The sequence below is a fragment of the Zosterops lateralis genome, assembly GCF_965231275.1.
Source record: "Zosterops lateralis genome assembly, chromosome: 1".
NCBI classification, from domain to species: Eukaryota; Metazoa; Chordata; class Aves; order Passeriformes; family Zosteropidae; genus Zosterops; species Zosterops lateralis.
Genome location: NC_139762.1, coordinates 6,190,812 through 6,210,553, shown reverse-complemented (window position 1 = coordinate 6,210,553; position 19,742 = coordinate 6,190,812). Strand labels below are relative to the sequence as shown.

The 19,742-nt window shown below is 40.0% G+C and overlaps 1 protein-coding gene across 1 annotated transcript in view; it reads left to right on the top strand.

Moving 5' to 3' along the window:
* LOC310916119 (sodium channel protein type 5 subunit alpha-like) overlaps positions 1–19,742 on the top strand; it is a gene marked incomplete at its 3' end in the record, with an annotated part of 84,146 nt that overhangs the window by 40,834 nt on the left and 23,570 nt on the right. The window contains exons 3-7 of the mRNA XM_083873411.1: positions 11,871–11,989; positions 14,040–14,144; positions 15,720–15,848; positions 16,666–16,742; positions 17,448–17,651. Of these exons, the coding sequence (XP_083729537.1) occupies positions 11,871–11,989; positions 14,040–14,144; positions 15,720–15,848; positions 16,666–16,742; positions 17,448–17,651 (634 nt within the window). The remainder of the gene's footprint in view (positions 1–11,870; positions 11,990–14,039; positions 14,145–15,719; positions 15,849–16,665; positions 16,743–17,447; positions 17,652–19,742) is intronic.

The following is a 19,742-nucleotide window of genomic DNA, read 5'->3' as shown; positions in this document are numbered from 1 at the left end:
AAAAGTCTATTTAAGAAGAGAAGAAGAAAAAGCCATAACAAAGGGAAAAATCGTGGTAGCTGTGGCTAGAGAAAGTGTATCCAACCAGAGTTCACCCCACCAAGAGAATGGGAAGCCAGTAAGAGGGCAAAGAAATAATCTACTACCCTGGGTGACCCCTAAAAGACAAGGAGAAACTCGAAAGTGTTTCTACTGTGAAGGAATAGGGCACCTAAAAAAGGGTTGCCAAAAGTTATCTTTTGATGAGGCAATCAAGAGAGAAAAAGATGCATTAGAAAGTATATTAAAGGGGGAAGATGATGAAAATTAAAAAGTCATAAACTGTATGACTTTCAAAATTGTGTAAACCAAATTAATAGAGGAAACACTGCTAAATTGGCTCAGCTGTTTGCCTCTTGCTCTTCTGTGAATTAAAACCTGGCCCCAATCTAACATAAGAGCTTCCCCTTATGAAATAATGTTCAAACTTCCATTCTTGTTAACCCCCTATAGTACTGGAGGTTACCAAGAAAGAAAAACCAGAACCCCAAAATCCCCAAACTTCTCCCCTTAATTCAAATATTAACCAAATTACTCCATTAACCCCAAAATATACAAGTCCTTTCCAGGTGCTGCTAAAGACCAGAGTGAAAAGACCAGTGCCAGCTCCGAACAATCTGTCCAGCCCGGATCTTCCAAGAAAACATCCCCAGTGGACGGTTGTTTCACATACAGACCCTTTAAAAATAACTTTCAAGAAGAAACCAGAAACTCAGTGAAAAAGAACTGCATAAGTCAAGTATTACATACAAAAGGTTTTTTTTACTGTTTGTATTGGTGGTTGTGATATTGTTGTTGAGAGTTTGTTGTTGTTATTGTTGTAATGTTGTTACTGAGAGCGCATATCAATCACAGAAGTTGTGGGATTGTTTGTTGTTTTAAATTAGTATAAATATTTGCTGAAAAAGAAATCAAAAATTTAGAAATCTCTCATAGAGCACAACCCAAGAAAGCTACCTAAAAGTTAACAGCCAAGTGTGATGGTGCAAGAGAAAAACTCTGGAAGCTGAACCAGAAAAGCTCCTAAAACCAAGAAGCAAGGCCAGGTGAGACCTAAAGATGGGAAAGGTTCATACTGGACTCTTGGGAGGACTAATGATAGTCTGGGTGATGAGTAGACCCATAAGAGGAACTGGTTCAGGGGGACATTCTCCCATCAATGATGGGAAGAACTCGCAGTCTTCAATAAAAGTTTATACCAACGCAAATCCCACTTGCTTTGCTGACCTCCAACTCTCAACCTGTCAGGAAGAGAGAAAACAATTAGTCACAAGAAATACTGCCACCTTTGAGCAAAGCCTGATTGGAGAGTGCTCTATAAGAGAATGGTTTTGGCTAAAAGAAATAAGTATTTTAAGAAAAGTTATAAACCTCATAAAAGAAAAACCACAAACAATAACTGAAATGGGCAAACCCCTCAGTAAAAACTTGTTTATTAGTTTGATAAAAAGAATTGGCTACAAAAAGTCCCTAGTAGTCAAAGATGTGGCCCAAATTTGGACTCCTTTCAACACCAAAAGCACCTCAGAAAAAGCCCCCCAAAATTAAGCAAGAAATGACAAAACAAAACCAAGCTGTGATTGATATGAGCAAGGTCCAAACTTGGACAGGTAAAGTTTGGATCCCAGAGAGAATCAGAAAAACATGTAAGTCAATCACCTGGACACAAAATGAGTCTTGGAAGTACAAAACTCTCATAGATATGTTAAACCAGACTATTCAATCACAGGCATTATTCAAAATGATAGTAAATAGAACAGTCTTAGCCCTAGATCATATAAGCCATCAAATAGCCCAAACAAAAGCAGAAATAGACCGAATAAAATTAGTCGTAGACTATTTGCTAGCAAATGAAGGTAACCTCTGTGAAAAGTTTAATTCATCACAATGCTGCTCCAAGACAAAAATCAAAAAAGTTCCCAGAAGGAAAAAAGTCAATGTCAATTGGTGGAACAATTTTAAACCCCTGAAAGAAGTCTGGTGGAAAAAAACTGGATTTATAATCTTGAGTGTAATTATAATTTTCCTCTTTATTCGAATTATAACCTCCACCATACAGGCAAGTCTTCAAATTCTAAAACTCAGCCCCAAAAAGCCTGCAAATGTACTAGAACTAACCTCTAGTACAAAAACACTTGATAAAGCAGAAAAAAATTATAATCAATATCAGAAGTCACAAAAAATACATCACCAAAAATAAAAGTTGATGCAGGTTAAAAAAAAACCTGATCAAAAGGAAAGAGGAGGGATTGAAAGAAATGAAATTTGGAGAATTGAAACCCTTGATTGTTATGTAATAAGTGTATTAATATCTTGAATGTTTATTTTGTAATGTAACAACAAGAAGCCACCTTGGTAAGCAAAAAGGGGGGAGCTCTTTAAAAACCGCAGCCCCCCACCGATGCCAGAATGAGTTCGCCCGCCGTGAGTGCCGAGAAGCCAGGAGGGGAGAGGCGGACGCCTGCAGTCATGTGGCACCGGCTGCCGAGCTCGCCGCGGAACGGCTGCTAGTGGGGGGGGGGGACTGCCTCGGGCTTCCCGGCCCAAGCCGACCTCCCCCGCTGCGAAACGGCTCTGGCACCACGGCTCCCGGCACCCACCACCGCTCCAGCGTGGCACAGCCGATGGGGGCGGCCCGCCGCTGCTCCAAGAGCCCGCACGGCTGTCCCTGCTCCCCTGCCGTGCACAAGACTGCCCCGACTCCCGGCCCGACCCCGCTCCCACACCGCTCCCACTGCAAAGCCACCAGAAGCATACACACCCCCCCGCCACCATTGAGACCTCCGAGACACCTGCTCCCCAAGCGCAGCCATGCCATGAGACTGCTAGAGCCTCTGCAGCCCCTGCGCCCCCAGGGCGACCCCGTACATGCAGATTAGAAATCCCAGGTGCATTCTGGAACCTTTTTTAACACCAAATAACCCCTATAAAAATAAACATAAGTAAGATTTAAACCCACAAGAACCAATACTAGGCTGTGTGTACCCTAGAGCATCAGTGGAACTGACTGGTCCAGTTTTTGTAACTCACTGTAACTTAAAAGTACCAAACCAGAAGTGAGACCCCGAGGCAAACAAACAGAATTCAGAACTTTTCAGAGACTCCCAACGAGGGAAGAGTTCTCCAGCCCTGCTGAACTTCCTGCTGCAGAGCTGACCAGGACCCTCCTCCTCCAGGGCGAACCGGGCTGCCAAAACCCCTCGAGCCACCATTGTAGGAGCTGATTAATAAAGGCATTTTAAGGAGAAAAATATTATCTCCGCCCATTTATAACAGTAACAGTCCAAAATCCAAACCATGACTTTCTACAGCGTTTATTTTTTGTAATCAAGTCTTGTTAATATGAATTATAAGTTTATGGAACCATTCATTATATTAACCACTATTGGAACATGTGGAAAGTCAAAAAATCTGACATATTGTCAGTTTGACCTTTAAAAACCTAAATCTCAAATGCAAAAAAACCCACCCAAGTTAACAACTGCAGCAATTCTTACATGGATGTTTAAGCTCTTGGATGTTAGAGACAGTGAGAGTAAAGCTCTCATTCCTTAGTAGTGAAGACAACTCAGATTCCCCTTGTTTGGTTCAAAGCCTGAGTATCCATAAAATCTGCAGGTGGTTCAGGACAGCACTGTAAAAAATCTATGGTTAAAAATCACAACTTGTCCCTCTCCTGGCAGCCAAGTGTAACCTGCAGCATGTTCTCCTTCCTTGTGCAGGACCCTGCCAGCCAAGCTTGGTGAAATGAATAAATTTCCCTTTCTCCTTCTCCTTTTCCTCCTCCTTGTCCCCGCTTCAGAGTGATGGAAATGAACAATTCACACTGTCTGGCCACACTTCTTAGATCTGCCCCCAGACCTGTGGATATTTCTTGGTATGGCACTTCTGAATCAAGATATATTGCATTTCTTATTCAAGTTAGGAGAGGGCTGGGTCCTGACCTGTTTCTTCTCTTTGTTTTTTAAAACCTCACACCTGAGGTTTATTTCCCTGTCATCTGACCAGCATGTGACCAATTTCCTTGATAACAGCAGAGGAAAGACATTATTATCTCAATTCTTTGTGCAGTTGCCTCTATATAAAGCCACAGTGTGGGGGGTCAGTGGATTCAGGTATTATCACACTTTAACCACAATTAGATGCAATTTTATAAGTTAACTTTCCTGTAAGACAGTTCCAACCATAGCCGTGAGCTGTGGGGATTCCTTGGGGTCTCCTCCACTCCCTGGGCTCCTCAGAGGTTGGAGACAGAGTTCCGATCCCGTTGTTGGCTCATGGACTTTCCAGCCAATGTTTCCTTCTCTTCTGGTTACACCCACTATCCTCAGGGACAGGGATGGGCAGGGAATGCCGGGATGATGATGACTCACTTCAAACCACATTGTCGCACTTGTTGTTGGCTTTTACAATCTTGTTCTGGTCAATTTTGGAGGGTTTTTGTGCTTCTTGATGACCAACGAGTTGTTTCCATGCTTTGGCTATTTCCTTGGGGACACCAAAGCCACCAGTTAAAGTTCATGGGCTGATGAACTTTAATGGGTTAATGACCAGGTGATTACATCTAACTCATCCTAACTCCTGCAGCAATGGACTGATCCACGGTCATTCACAGCTTTTCAACTCTTTTCTCTCAGGTTCACTCCTGTGCTGCTGCCACAGAGTTTCTGTGCTTCCTCAGTGCTTGCAACTGGCCATTTGACAACTTGTCAATTGGCTGCTCAAGCACTTACAGAAAGTGATCTCTGCACGGATTTAAATTATTTATGATGGCAAAGTAGCTGAAAATTAGTGGCCCCTTACCAGGCAAAAGAAAATGTGACTTAATGCTTCACTAATTGCTGAGAAGGCTTGTGCTGGAAGTAGTCATTAACTAGACAATTCAGTATTGGGCATAGAATTTTTATGTGTTCACAGTCTGCTGGTGATTAATGATGTTTGCCCAGTCCAACCACGGGCTGTAGAGTCACCAGTCTTTGGAAGTTCAGCAGTTGTAGTAGGGGCAGTGAGAAGAGAAGGTGTCATGCATGCAAAGAGTTGAATTTATCTCGTCTCACTTGAGACATTTTAGGTCATCAGTTGTAGTCAACTGTCATTTCTTTCCTGAAATAAATGTGAAAAAGGGTCTCATCAGGCAGCGTGGGAGCTCATGGAGGTGTGGGTGTGTAATTTCAAGATGTCTGCACTGAGGTGAAATGAATCCCACCCCAGAAGGGCTTACTGGATAAATGCTAACTGGCTTTATCAGGTGAATTATTTTGTGAGTCTCCACACTGCTTCCTACCTTCATTCTCCAGCATGGAGTAATCTGTAAATCCCAGTTTGAAGAGTGGAGATTTCCTTCAGAGTGGGAATTTACTTCAGATTTACTTCACACTAGTGAGAAAAATCTGTTGCCTTTTTTTTTTTTTTTTTTTTTTTTTTTTTTTTTTTTTTTTGTACTCTTCATGTGTCTATGTTAATTTCTGTGTTTAATCATCATTAGCTGCTCTGAATTCAGGGTTTTGTTGATTGCAAGGAGGGTGTAGGGTCTGCCTCCCTTGGCAATCTCAGTGGAGCTGCACAGGGTGGTGATAATCTGACCTGGGAAAAGTTCCTTGCAGGCTGCAATAGAGGAGTAAGTAAATGGGCTGAAGAAGGGATAAGATGTGCTCTCCTTATAGAGTCATTTTGGGGGTTGCCTTTTACCTTTCAAATAAAAGACAAACTGAGAGAGCTGAGGCTGTGCAGCCTGGAGAAGGGAAGGCTCCAGGGAGACCTTAAAGCCCCTTCCAGTGCCTAAAGGGGCTCCAGGAGAGTTGGAGAGGGGCTTTAGGCAAGAGAATGGAGTGACAGGTCAATGGATTTAAACTGACAGAGGGGAGATTTAAACTGGATATTAGGGAGAAATCCTTTCCTGTGAGGGTAGTGAGGCTCTGACACAGGTTGTCCAGGGAATCTTGTTGCTGCCTCATCCCTGGAAGTGTCCCAGGCCAGACTGTGCAGAGCTTGGAGCAACCTGGGATAGTGGAAGGTGTCCCTGCCCATGGCAGGGAGATTGGAACTGGATGACCTTAAGGATCCCTTCCAACCCAACCCATTCCATTATTCTATGAATGCAATATTTTCTTTCTTTTTTATTGTAGGAGTTTTGTATAGTGGGAAGACAAGAGGCAAGAGGCATGAGTTAAAACAAGGGGGATCCAAATGGGTTGAGACAGTCAAGTTTTGGAACAGGTCACTCAAAGAGGTTGTGCTGACTCTGTTCTTGGAGATTTGTCTGACCTCATGACTTACCCATTTTGAGGAACCTCCTAAGTCCCCTTTCAACCCAAATTATTCTCTGACTAAAAAGTTACAAGTGTCAATACACAAGTGTTATTTTAATATGTATCTTAAAGAGCCATTAAGAAAATGTCAGTTTGGTTTGATTAAATCATCTGCCTCAAAACACAGAAACTTTTATTGGAGAGAGTAGAAGAGTTCTACAGAAATTTTGATCTGCTATTACTTAACCTTTTTTTTTAAATTTAGTTCTAGAAAAATTTGTCTTCTCCTCTGGAAATTCAGGTGTAAAAAGAAGCAACACAGCCCAAGTGAAGCATAGTAACAATCTTCCAAGCCCAACAAACAAACAAACAAACAAACAAACAAACAAACAAACAAACAGAAATCGGTTCTGGCCACTCTGATCATACATTAATATGATCATACTTTGGTCATGCTGAACACAGGAATAGTCAACATTTTTCACCTCTCTTTTTAACAGATGACAAAGCCATAAAAGCAAATAATTAAGAACAATTTTATTCATTAACTGGGATTGAATTGGGGTGATTGCTATAGCAATAAAAGCAGCGAAAATATCTTTAACAATAACCTTGGTTCCCAGTGTTTCGTCTTCAGAAATGAGTATTTCTAAAGATGAAAACACACTTGGAAGAAAGCATCCTTACTTTGGAACTATAATCAGCTACACATTTTGGTATTTGAGAAACAATTCAGAGAAAGTATGTTTGACAGCTAATAGAACAATTCATAAATGTTTTTTTGTTTGTTTCTTTGTGGTTTTTAATTTAAATAATTATTCTTTGATCATGGTGATTTAGTTATCAATGTTTGGACTTCAGGAATTCCAAGGATAAGAAAAATTTTAATTTTCAAGACATATTAAATATCACATTGTTTTGTAGGTATTTCAAGTCTAGAGAAAAGGCCAACATGGTACTTTGTTTCTTCTGTGACATAAAGGAGAAAAATAGTTTTGCATTAACATTTTTTTTTTCTTCTTTAGATCAAATTGCTCCATTGGTACCTGGTCACATAAAAACTAAATACATCTCAACTGTCTTTTTGTGTGCTACCCTCTCTGAGACTATGAGTAACAAATAATTTTGGGGATATTTTTTAAAACCCTTGAATGAATCAGGGACATTTTTCCCCAATTACTCAATTTCTAATAATTCTCAGATTTTATTCAGCATTAGGCTGATTAGTTTAGAATTTCCCATGGATGAAAAGTGTAGTTTTAGCCTTTTGCTCCATGGCTTGCAATTGTTCTCATGGAAATTTTGCTGCTGACTTGTGAGACAACAAGCTCAAGGCTTGATTTCCTTCCCTTAATGTTTGATTTTTTTTTTTTTCATAATTGTTTGAAGCAATTTATAAAACCCGCAGGAAAGGTATTCCTGCCTCCTCTCCAGCTCTGGTAAAGGACTCCTCATACCTCCTTCTAATTCCCTATCCTTAGCTTTAGCCAGAAATCTCTTGTTTTCCTAGAATCTCCTCTGCCCTGGAATAGTCTTGAGGGGAAAATGGTGTGAGAATCAAAGTTTCTTTTCTGGAAGGTTACAAGATGGTTTCTTGGAAGGGAAGACATAAAACCACAAAGAAACCTGCAACAAACACAGAATTTTAATGGTGTGCTTTTGAGATCAGGCAAACTTTTATGGAAGTGGAGGGATGGATATGTTTGGAAAATTTGGCACAAAGCCTAACAAAGTAATTATTGTATTCCCTCCGTGCATTGCAGAGAAATTGCATCTTTTCATGCATCATTCACAGCTCCCATTACTGATACCACAACATCTAAATTACTCTGAACATCAACAAAACAAACACCACTTTGTCCAGATGAAGACTTGAAATCTTGCAAGTGGATGTTGTAGTTTCTGGTTTTTTTGTAATACTACACACAGCTTCCAGACTTCTACCCTGCTATTGAAAAGTATAAAATAATGAGTATTCTTGCCTGACTGTCCTATTTCTCTTCCAGAAATGATGCTAATTTGTGCTGGGAGCAAGGGTTATTCCCCATATTTGTAATTTTGTGTGCTGCTTTAATGGGAGAGGCAGGCAGACTGCAAAAATGGAGCAATTTCCCTGCAGTTAGTTTGTCACTGGCCTCCAGCTGTTGTTCTCACAGCAATGGTTTCCTACAGCTCAGCAATGTGAGGTCAACTGAAATCATGTTGCATTTGGGGAGAAATGAAAAGGCATTACAGTGGCAGTCAGCACACACACACACACACACACACAAAAATTGTTCACAAAATAAAACAAAGCCTCTTGGTTCAGGCTGTGTTTTCCTGGGGTGTCCCATGCAGTGTCTGGAAAGGAAAGGTGGAAGAACAGGTTGTCGGGCAGGAGGATTTAAATATCAAGATTAAGCTTTCACTGCTGTTTTTAGTGTCAAATTTGAAGCACTCTTGAAAGGGTGGTGGCAGCTTCTGAATGAAAAAAAACCTGATCGAGTGCCTCTGAGGTGATCATCTTCTGTGCCTGCTCAGCCCTGATCCACCCCAGGGAAAGCCCTGGACCGGGTGGCCTCATTGCACAGTTGTGCAGGTGGGGCTGCACTGGCTCAGGAGTTCCCTTTACTGAATTAATCTCCTCCCCGAGGTCATAATCAAAGGAAATGTTTTAGAGAAATCTCCTTGGAGAGCATGCACTCAGGTTGTGTTTAGTGGATGGATTCTATCCAAAACCCGGTCAGATTTTGTAATCAAAAAGGCAAAGTGTTTTTCTAGTCTATTCTCACTTTTTTTTTTTTTTGTTCTGAGAGGAAGGCATAAAATACAAACTTTGTCAGATCAAGCATTTCTGTGCTCCATGTCAATCAGTACTGACTCTGTGGGTCACAAATTAAATCCTCTTGGATGCTGCTTGTTCCTGTGCTGGCTCCACCAGGATGGACTTTCCTTCTGAGTATTCCCATCTTAGTAGTTAATTCAATATTTGATCCTCCTGTTGCTGACAGCTTCCATAGATTTGATGTTGCAATTTGATGGGGCTTACTGTCCCATTTCCAAATATTGGGCTGAACCAGAAGAGTAGGGGATTTTTGTTGGAGTCCAGGGCATCCCTCTGGGTGCCCTGGGAAGTCACAGACCTCGGTAGAGAGGCCTGGGACCTGAAAAAGAGGGTCTGGGGTCTGTGCAGGGGGTTTGCCTGGCACAGAGCACAGGAAGACACAGTCTTTGGTTTTAGTCCATGAAAAAAGCATCTAACAGAGAGAAGAATTGCAAGTCACAAAGGTGTTACTGAGAGTAGTGGAGTTATCACTGTGCAGAAGATTTTGTAGTTTGGGGTTTTTCGAATGTAGATGCAAAGGGACAAGATGGTGATTTTAGGGCGGTGCCCTGGGTTCTTCTTCTTCTCCCTTGGCATCCATCTTCTACAGTGACGTGGGCACAAAGTAGTTTCAGTGGATTGGATCAAAGTAGAAATGACCCTGTTAGTACAGGTGATAGACATTGGCCTAGAATTGTAAACAATGGGTACGTAGTTGTCTGTATAAGAGGTAGGGACCTCCCATCACGGAGGGGAGTTGCCTCATGTCCGAGCTGCTGTGAACACCTTGGCCAGACACAGGAGGGGAGTCACATCGTGTCCAAGCTGCTGTGAACATCTTGGCTGGACACAGAGAATTGTAAGATAAGAACTAATAAACAATGCGAGAAATCAAGAAAACCAAGACCTTGAGACTCCCTTCATTCTCGCGCCGCACCGAGCTCAGCACAGAACACAGAGACACAGAGTCAGACAGCAAACCCTAAATCCTTCAGAGGTCAAGAGGGAAAATCACTCCATTCGTGCCCACAGGAACCACCAGCCAGCCTTGGAATCTCAGGTGAGAAAACAACCAGATTAAACCCGAGAGGTTTTGTTTTTTGGTGTTTTGTCTTGGTTTGTTTTGCTTTTTTTTCTGTTGGGTTGTTGTTGCTGTTATTTGGTTTAGTTTGGGTTTGAGTTTGGGTTTTTTTCTTTTTTTTTCTTGTCTGAGCAGCTCAGGAGCATTTAGGGTAATGTGTATCTTAAATGAGGTGCTCCAAATACACTCTTAAGTTTATAGAGGTTGGCTCATATCCTATCTGTGCATATAATTGGAAAAAATACTGAGCAGACTGAGCTCTGTAAAAGGCATTGATCATATATTTTCTTCTTTTCTTCTTCTTTGTAGAAGCTGGTGGCTTAGAAAGTTGATGTTCTTAGCCATGCACAGTCAAACAGTTGTTTCATTTCCATAACTTGCCAGTTTTACTTGACTTCCTTTCTACTTGTTTCTATTGTTTGGACAGAATTAGTGACAGAAAGAGAAGCATGAAAAATGGCTGAATTCTTGCTACCTGGTACCAACAACTTCCGTAGGTTCACTCAGGAATCCTTGGCAGAGATCAAAAAGAGAATTGCTGCTGAAAAGATTCGTCAAAGAAATGCCACAGAGCCAAAAACTGAGGAGAAACCACATCCTCAGCTCGACCTAAAAGCTTTCCAGAAGTTGCCAGCTCTCTATGGAAATCCTCCTCCAGAGCTCATTGGGGAACCACTGGAGGATCTTGACCCATATTACAAAGATCATGAGGTTAGAGCCCAACCAAGATACTTTGGGGTTTTTTTTTAATTAATTAAATTAGATTTAATTGATTGTATTGCCAAAGGTTTCTGTGGGTAGTCTATCAAAGAGTTTTGCTTACATCCCTTTATGCAAAATCTCATCCTTTTCTAGCTTAAACAACGCATGCAGTTGGCACAGCTGAGTGATGTGCTGTAATATTTTTTATTAAAAGCTTAACTTTTAATTTTAAGAATGAAATAATATGAAATCGATTAACATTTGAATCAGAATAGAAGCAGAAAAATAAAGCAGATAAAGGAAGAAAAGGCAGTGTTGGGGAAAAATTATAATACTTAGAAGTTATAGTAATTTTGTATATTTTGTACATAATTTTGTACATTTTAGTAAATTCCATAGTTCTGAACAATGTGTTTCACTCCATCTCAATGCTTTTGTTCCACTTACATATACAAAAAATGAAACTTAAGCATAAAAATTATTTTAAAACAATTCCTGATGAATCCTCCTGACTCAAGCACCATATTCCAGTTGTGACATATTTAAGAATATAATTTTCAATAACAAACAGAAGAATGGAAACTAATCCATTGGGAATTATTCTTTTCACTTGAGAGGAAGTTAAACACTGAACTAATTTCTACCGTCTAAGAGCTAGGGGATCACACAACAATAGCAAATAATGAAAAAGGCTGCAGTTCTTCCTTGCACCTCTTGTACATCTTGGCTCAATGAGGGGTTCATTCTATTTTAAGAGAATATTCATAAACAAAATTAGTTCTCTTTGCAAATCACAAGGTTGAAAAAAGAAGTTTGTGCAAAGGAATATTTTGCAGCCTGAGAGTTAAAGTTTCTGATGAAAGGATAGCAAATTTCTACAGCCTTTCCATTTCTAAAGTGAAATTCAAGCTCTTGCTCATGACTGACACAACAGGATATAGCACAAAAATATGTTCTGTGTTCAACTTCCTATCAAATTCTTGTTTGTTTTTAAAAGGTTTTCATAGTGCTAAACAAGCAGAAAAGAATCTACAGATTTACTGCTACTCGTGCCCTGTGGATCTTCAGTCCCTTCCATCCAATACGAAGAGGAGCAATTAAAATTTTAGTACATTCATATCCTTTTATCAGCTTCATTCACTCTTTTTGAATTTAAAACTTCACATAACTCTGTGCTTTTGTATTTTAGAGCGTTGAGTTAATCTGGTCTTTTCCTCACTACAGACAGATTCTAATTATGAATCACCTTAGATATTATTAGTGTTTTGGTGTTCTTGTGATATTTAGATATAAATTTCATGAGTATTTGGCTTATTTAGCCTGATTTTTTACAGATTTGTGTTTTGAGCTCTGATATTGATTTCCTGATGTGTCATAAACAAGTATCTCATTCTGAAACCTTTCCTACTGGGAAGATTGATAAGATCTCTATCCTCTTTTTCATCTTCTACTTACCCAAATGTGGGAATTAAATTCAACCCGTGTGCCAAAGCTGCTCAACCATTGGCCAGTTTTGAGAGAAAAGGTTGAGATAGGCAAGCACACACAGGAAAACACAGAAAAAACCCATATAAACTTAGTTTCTTTGGGAAATAAGGTTCAAAAACTGTACATGGGGTATGTGAAAGTAAGTATTTCCATTAATGCTGTTGCAGGGAATGTCTTGGGAATATAAATGTAATATAGATCCCACCTCATATATGAAATTTAGGGGGTGGGAATCTCAAGTGTATTGCTCCAGTTTGGTACTGGGGAGGGGCACTTGAGCTGTTGCTTGGGGCTGAATCAGACCCAGAGTGGAGTCTGTGATGTCTCTGTGTGGATTTCAGATTTCCAGCCATCTCCTGGCTCTATGGTGTGAGGTAACTTCAGTGACCTGAGGTTGTCATTGTAGCAGTGTGCAGGATCCCTGGAAGAGCAATGCCTTTCATCTGGGGCTTTCTCTGGGCAGAAGTTGGCTGATCTTGCCTTTTCCACATGAGTGGCTCAGCTCCTCCTCACAGTTGGAGCATGCCTAGAGCTAAAGCCAGGAATCTCTTTTTGTGGGGATGGAGAGGATGGATAATGGCAAAGAGAGATGTCTTTCCCATACTCTTCTACCCCATGTGTGGTACAAGACGTGAGATCCAGCTCCAGAGTCATGTGCATGAGCTTAGCTGTCAACAGATGAAGTGACTCCCCAAGCCCCTGATCTCTGGGTCAGCAGGTCCCAGATGGCACCTGGGAAGGGCCTAGAGTTGGCCAAACATGGACATCACAATATAAAAACCCCATTAATCTGTTAGAGAGCATCCAAAGGAGGGCTATGAGGATGGTGAATGGCCTTGAGGGGAAGCTGTGTGAGGAGGGGCTGAGGGCACTTGGGTCTGTGCAGCCTGGAGGAGACTGAGGGGAGACCCATTGTGATCTTCAAATTCCCTGTGAGGGGCAGTGGAGTGGCTGGCACTGATCTCTTTGCTCTGGTGACCAGTGACAGAGCTCAAGGAAACAGCTGGAGCTGAGCCAGGGGAGGTTTCAGTTGGTTATCAGGACAAGGTTTTTCACCCAAGGGTGGCTGGGCACTGAACAGGCTCCCCAAGGCAGTGGTCACAGCACCAAACCTGACAGAGTTCAAGAAGTACTGAAACAATGCTCTCAAGCACACAATGTGACTCTTGAGATGTCCTGAAAAGGGCCAGGAGTTGGCCTTGATGATCCTGATGGGTCCCTTCAAACTCAGCATATCCTCTGATTCTATGACCTAGAGTTGCTTGAGACTCCTGCAAATCACCCTGTCAGATTTTGTGCTGTCCTTTGGAAGAGAAGAGCTTTCCCAGGTCAGAGGCAAGTTTGGGCTCTAGCTGTGTGATTTGGGAAAGTGTTTAATTTGTATGCCATAAAATGAAACAAAAATGGCATCTTTCCACCCAGTCCTAGGGTGGGTGAGGGTCCTTTTTCCAGGCTTGCAATGCTTAGAGCAGCAGATCTGTAGTCAATACAGAAGCGATGAATAACAACAGTAGTGTGTTGTCATCTATCATGGCTCAAAACCAGTGAATACCTTTGCATGCTGTTCTTACATGTGCTTTAAACAAAAAGCCAGCTAATATGCCAGTGGCTGATGCAATATTTAGTTACATTTCTGAATCCATGTTGTATTTTTTTTGCCTTCACTCCCATGACTTACATTGTTCACCTGGTTTATCATGTGCACCATTATAACTTACTGGGTATTCATTACTATGACTGAGTTATATAGGTCTTCATCATCTCCATGGAGCGCATATGTTGAGTAAGTATCTGTGAGTATGTATATTTTTTTATTTATGTAGTTGTACTGAGTAATTGAGACTTGTCATTTTCACTGGAGATAGTTTGTTTGGATAGTTTGGAGATAGATGTAAAAAGAAAGTTGCTTGTCTTAAGGGGGTTTTTAAATTTAGATTTTATTTGAAGAAGTAGTTTTGTCTTTAAACCAACATATACGATAATTGTGATGTTACAGGAGAAAGTGTAGATTAAGTTCCACTGTTGAACTGGCTTCATGTCTGTTCTGCTGCTCCAGTTTTCCTACTTTCTGAAGTTACTCAGTAATTATTTGCTCTCTATCAAGATGTATTTCCTGCTTTTGCTGATACAGATTGAGCACATGGGAGTTGCTCTCTTTCAAAATTCTGACTAATTATATTGAAATGCTGAGTTTTGCTCTAATAAAATGTTCTGTCAGAAGCACTTGGTCTGCAGAGTGCTATTAGAATGTAAAGCTTTTATCTTCAGTGCTGTCAATACCTGCAATGTTAAATCACAATAAATCCATGTTTTGTAGTCAGTCTTGAAATGTATAATGCCATAGGTTTGTTGATTTTGGTGTTTTTATAGAGGCTAAATTCAGGTGTCACTTTTTCACTTTGGCAATAATGCTAGAATTTGAATACTAGTAATTCTAACACCTAACATTCTCACACACTTAGTATAAAAAAAAAAAAATTAAGTTATTTTTTTACTATATCATGTTAAATGACACTGAAACAGCTTGGAATGGCAAACTCTCATGTAAACAGGAACAAGACTCTGCATGGCATTAAAATATACACCTCCAGAAGATGCTGAGGTGCTTCTCTACCTATGAGAGAGTTAAGGCTTGGATCAGAGTTGTATCTGCTGTTGGCATCAACTACCACTCAAATGCATTTCAAGAATCATTTCAGAATACTTCTTTCCAAACAAAAAGGGAAGCATTACATCCATATAATTTCTCAGTGCATTTGCTGACTACCAAATGAAAGCCTTTTGAATTCTGTAGGGATATTGGTGCCTTCTTGAAATTCTAAGTGCACTCAGTTAAGTCCAGAAGAGCTTTTACTGATAATTTTCCATTAATAAGAATAATTGCCATCTTAAATTGAAAACCCTCAACTCTTTTATTCCTCTAAGTGTTTCAAACACTCTGCACAGAAAGGGTTGCTGTGTGCCCAAAGGAAACAACACAGCACATCACACATTCACTTGGCCACTTGAAACTGGAGGAAGATACAAATTTGGATCTTTATTTTAGCCAGTAACTGAGAGTTTGATGTTTCTGAAATTATGGGGACTCGTATGAAAGAATTTGGAAAAAAATTGCTGAATGCTAAAAAGTGTGTCATGGGTTGCACATTACCAGGCATGTTGAGAATGCAATCAGCTACTGCCTCCAGCTCCATGTGAAGCAGATACTGGTGGAATACACTGAAATCCAACAGAAATGCGTTTGTTCTCTCCAGCATTGTCTCAGTTTGCTGGCCCAGACATTAAATAGTCTGACTGTGCCTCTTCCATTGAGTGCTAACACTGCTCTTTCCCTTTGGCTCTTTTCTCCCCTCCTTAGATTCACTTTCACTGTCATTTACACTTTTGAATCATTGATAAAAATACTGGCAACAGGATTCTGTCTAAATGAATTCACTTTCCTTCGGGATCCCTGGAACTGTCTGGATTTCACCGCCATTGCCATGATGTGAGTGGGAACAAATAAAATATGGATTACAAATAATAATGGAGGAAATAAATTATGGATTTATACTGAACATATGAAATATGTGCTGGAAGTTCTCATTGCTGTGGTGCAAAGGGCTGTCTGTGGTTTAAAAACCAGCCCATGGCTCCTAATTGAACCTGAAACTGTCTAGAACATTGACTTTTCCCCCAGTTTAGCACTCACTCTATTACAATAATGTTTTAATCTTTCAAGAAAGGAATAATAGAGCTGTGCAGAGCAAGATATTCCCAGTGGTGGGTATATGTGAATGGATGTGTTTAGATTGGTGAAATGTAAGAGCTGGGCATAAATACAGACTTGCTGACCCCATGAATGAAAGTAGAATTTTGCAGTTAGGGTGATGGGTAAAGACACAAGGATAGTGGATTAAATTATTGCTCTATCTCCAAAAATCTTAGTTAAAGCCTAATTTTCTGGTAATGAGCAAGTTTCTATATACTGGTTAAATGCAGCTACAGAATGGAGACCAAACCAGCTCAGCCAGCATTTGTAAATTCATAATTTTGTGTGGTATCTTTGTACTTTAACTTAATGGTGTTTAAAGATGCTCACACAAAAGGAGATGTGCACAAGCCAGGAGCCACCTCAGAGGGAAACTCCAATAACAAAGAAATGCATTTCTATTTTATAAGTCTTCAGACAAATCCTTGACATGTATTTTTTTTTTAATACTTAAAACACGCTTGGAAAGATTGATACTCAAGAATGACCACTGTAAATAACTGCCCTGTTAACTCTGTTCAACCACTTGGTATTTCACATCTGCTCTTTACAGGTATGTGGAAGCATTTGGTAGCTTGAGGAGTGTGTCAGTCCTCCTCAGAGCTTTAAAAACCATTTCAGTAGTGCCAGGTAAGAAATCCTACTTGCTGAGTATTTTCTCCTACTTAAAACTCATTCTTTGCTTAATTTAAAACATTGGCTTTTGCCTTTTTTTTTTTCTGTATCTTTCACACGTTGCAAACACAGCTGAATTTGTGCACACAAGAAGTCTCAGTTCACCTGTTCCAGTCAGAATTAATCAGGTGTTAGAAAGAACATTGAATATGGTTTATTTTCATTATGCTTTTAAATATACTATTCATAGTTTATAATTCTTTTGGTTGATATGTGTGGTATGGTTCCACAGAAATAATTCTGGATATTGAAAGGACTTTCCTACTGATGATCTTACATCATCAATTCATGCCAAGAGATGTTTAGGTTACGTATTATCTTCACAAATTATCAGTATTGGAAATATCATTTGAATCATGCATATTACTTTTCATGGATAAAGAAAACTAGACTATCTCTGGTTCATCATTTTTGAGCGAATATTTTCCAGGGATTAAAGGAACATCTGAAAATTGTAGGGTCAGAGAAAGAAGGAAAAAAAGTATTTCTCTCATATTAATCCCTCTCATCCTAAATATACTTGTATTGCAAATATATTTGCCACATATTATCCTGTAATTCTTACGCTTTGGCTTTTATACTTTGTTTTAAATCTTGTCAAGTCTGATATTTGAATCTCAGTTTTTCATCCTGTTTTTCCTTTTTACATTGTCTTTTTAGGGGCCAGGATCATTGTAGGGGCAATTACCCAGTCTGTTAAGAAACTTGCAGATGTGATGATCCTGACTGTTTTCTGCCTGAGTGTTTTTGCCCTCATAGGCCTCCAGCTTTTTAAGGGCAACCTCAGGCAAAAGTGTATCAGGAACACTACAGAGTTTTGTAATAAAACGTGGGAAAGTTATGAAAAGTTTGCTAATGATTCAGGTAATTTTTTTCTCCTTAATTCTTCTTTAGATGATGCTATAGATACCTATGCACACATGTATAACCACTGCTGTGAATGATGTTGATGTTTTGATGAGTAACTACCTGATAATGGCCTTCTGATTGCCAGAGCAGCTCGCAGGCATCCAGGAATGCACTTCTTCCCTTCATTATAAGAAACAGCACTCCCAAATTTTCCAGTAACATCCAGATCTGTTTCCCTGAATGGCGTGACAATAACTGAAACATGCATTAGCTCGTTCTCTGTTCTAATTCCTAAAAGTTCACCTTTTACTACAGGCTGAAGAGCCCATGCATCTTCATTTTCCTGCTCAGTGAGAACTGCTCCTCAGCTTAAAACCAGAGGAATTTATTGAAAAGTCAAATGACTTCCTTCTTGACATCAAATATATCTTATTTTATGTCTTGTGTAAGATGTATACTGTACATGTGTTTCATGTTTGCACCTTGGCTGAGGCTGGAGATGGAACCACGGAGCAGAGATCAGAAAATGCATCAAAGCATTCTCAGAGGAACAGATGTAAGATGCAATTCAGAATAGCAAAGCAAAGCCTTGTGTTAAAGGAGAAGCCTCAATATATGTGAAAAAAACAGACTTAAAATAATTGAAGTCTGTGCCAGAAACATGAAGAAAGCTTCATCACTGAAGAAAATCTCTCCCAGTGAGTTCAGACAGAGCAGCGATTGCACAGGAAGAGAAGAATTTTCCTAGAGGAACTCTGAAAATACATGAAAATTCACCCAGAATTGCTGTTTGTCCACACTCTGTGTGGGAGATTTATTCATACACAATTTCTTCAATAATTTCAAAGTGTGGGAGAAGAAAGTGTAGAAAAGATTTTAGAGGAAAACCCTTTTTTTTTTTTTTGGGTTCCTACCAAAAGACAACACATAAGAAGCAGGTAATTTACGTGTACAGAATGCTGTACAAATCATAATTGAAAGCAAACTTGAAAAGGAACCAATCAGTGACTAGAACACTGTAGCAGAGCCCATGGATGTGACAAAGTTGGGCTAAAAATACTGATTTTCTGTGGGGAAGAACAAGAAGTAGAAGGATCTATATTTTAGTGCATGCAGAACATTGAAGCTGTATAAAGGCAATGGTGTGGAGAAAACAGAGCTCAAGAAATATAAAATCTGTATTTCTTCACAACCTTTGTGTTGTTCAAATCCCCTGCCAAAAAGAAAATGCCCAGACAGGTTTAATGCAAGGAAGGTGACTTTCTTATAGGATTTAGGATGTAAAGCCCTATAAGCTCAGTTTTCTATAAAACTATTTATATATATATATATATTTTTAGACTGCTCTCCTCCTGATATTGTGGGAACTCCCCATCTCCCACATGGAGAACTATGTTACTATGATTCTCTGAAGTTCAGTCACTGAATCTTCTTAAAGAACCTGGGATGGGTTTTATTTTTCAGTTTGCAGGAGTGGAGCTGAGCAAAATTTCAGTGGAAAGTAGCCCAGATAGGGATTCATTCCTTTATGGGGTATTTACATGGTATGGCAGAGCTGATGTCAAAGGTTCCTGGTGGCTCTGAATCAGTGCTGACTGATCTGATGGGCACAGGAGAGGTTTGAGAACCACCAGGGAGACACGAGACCTCCCTTACATCTGGGATAATAAATCCACATCTTAATGGAGATAGTTAGCTATTAGCTAAAGCTTTTACTTTGATTCTGCTGATAACAGAGTAACTAATGCTAAGAGAAATAGGGGAAGAGTTCAAAAAGGGCACAGCTCCAGCATCCTAATGGATAAATCTGCATTTCCCAGCTAAGCAGGGTTAGGAGTTGCTGTTTGGCTCAGCAGTGGATATTCACACAATCAAATTTCTCTTTCTTCCCCCTCAGATCCAGACTTTGTTCTTATTGCTCATTGACAACAGAACTGGTCTATTCTACTCCTTAGCAGAGTTTGCACACGTTCTTGGAGAGGGGAAATTGCTATGGGCCAGAACTCTGCCAGTTTGTGCCAACATTTACCAAATATTGGATTGGTTTAACATTTAGATTAGATATTAGGGAGAAATTCTTTATTCAGAGAGTGGGGAGGCCCTGGC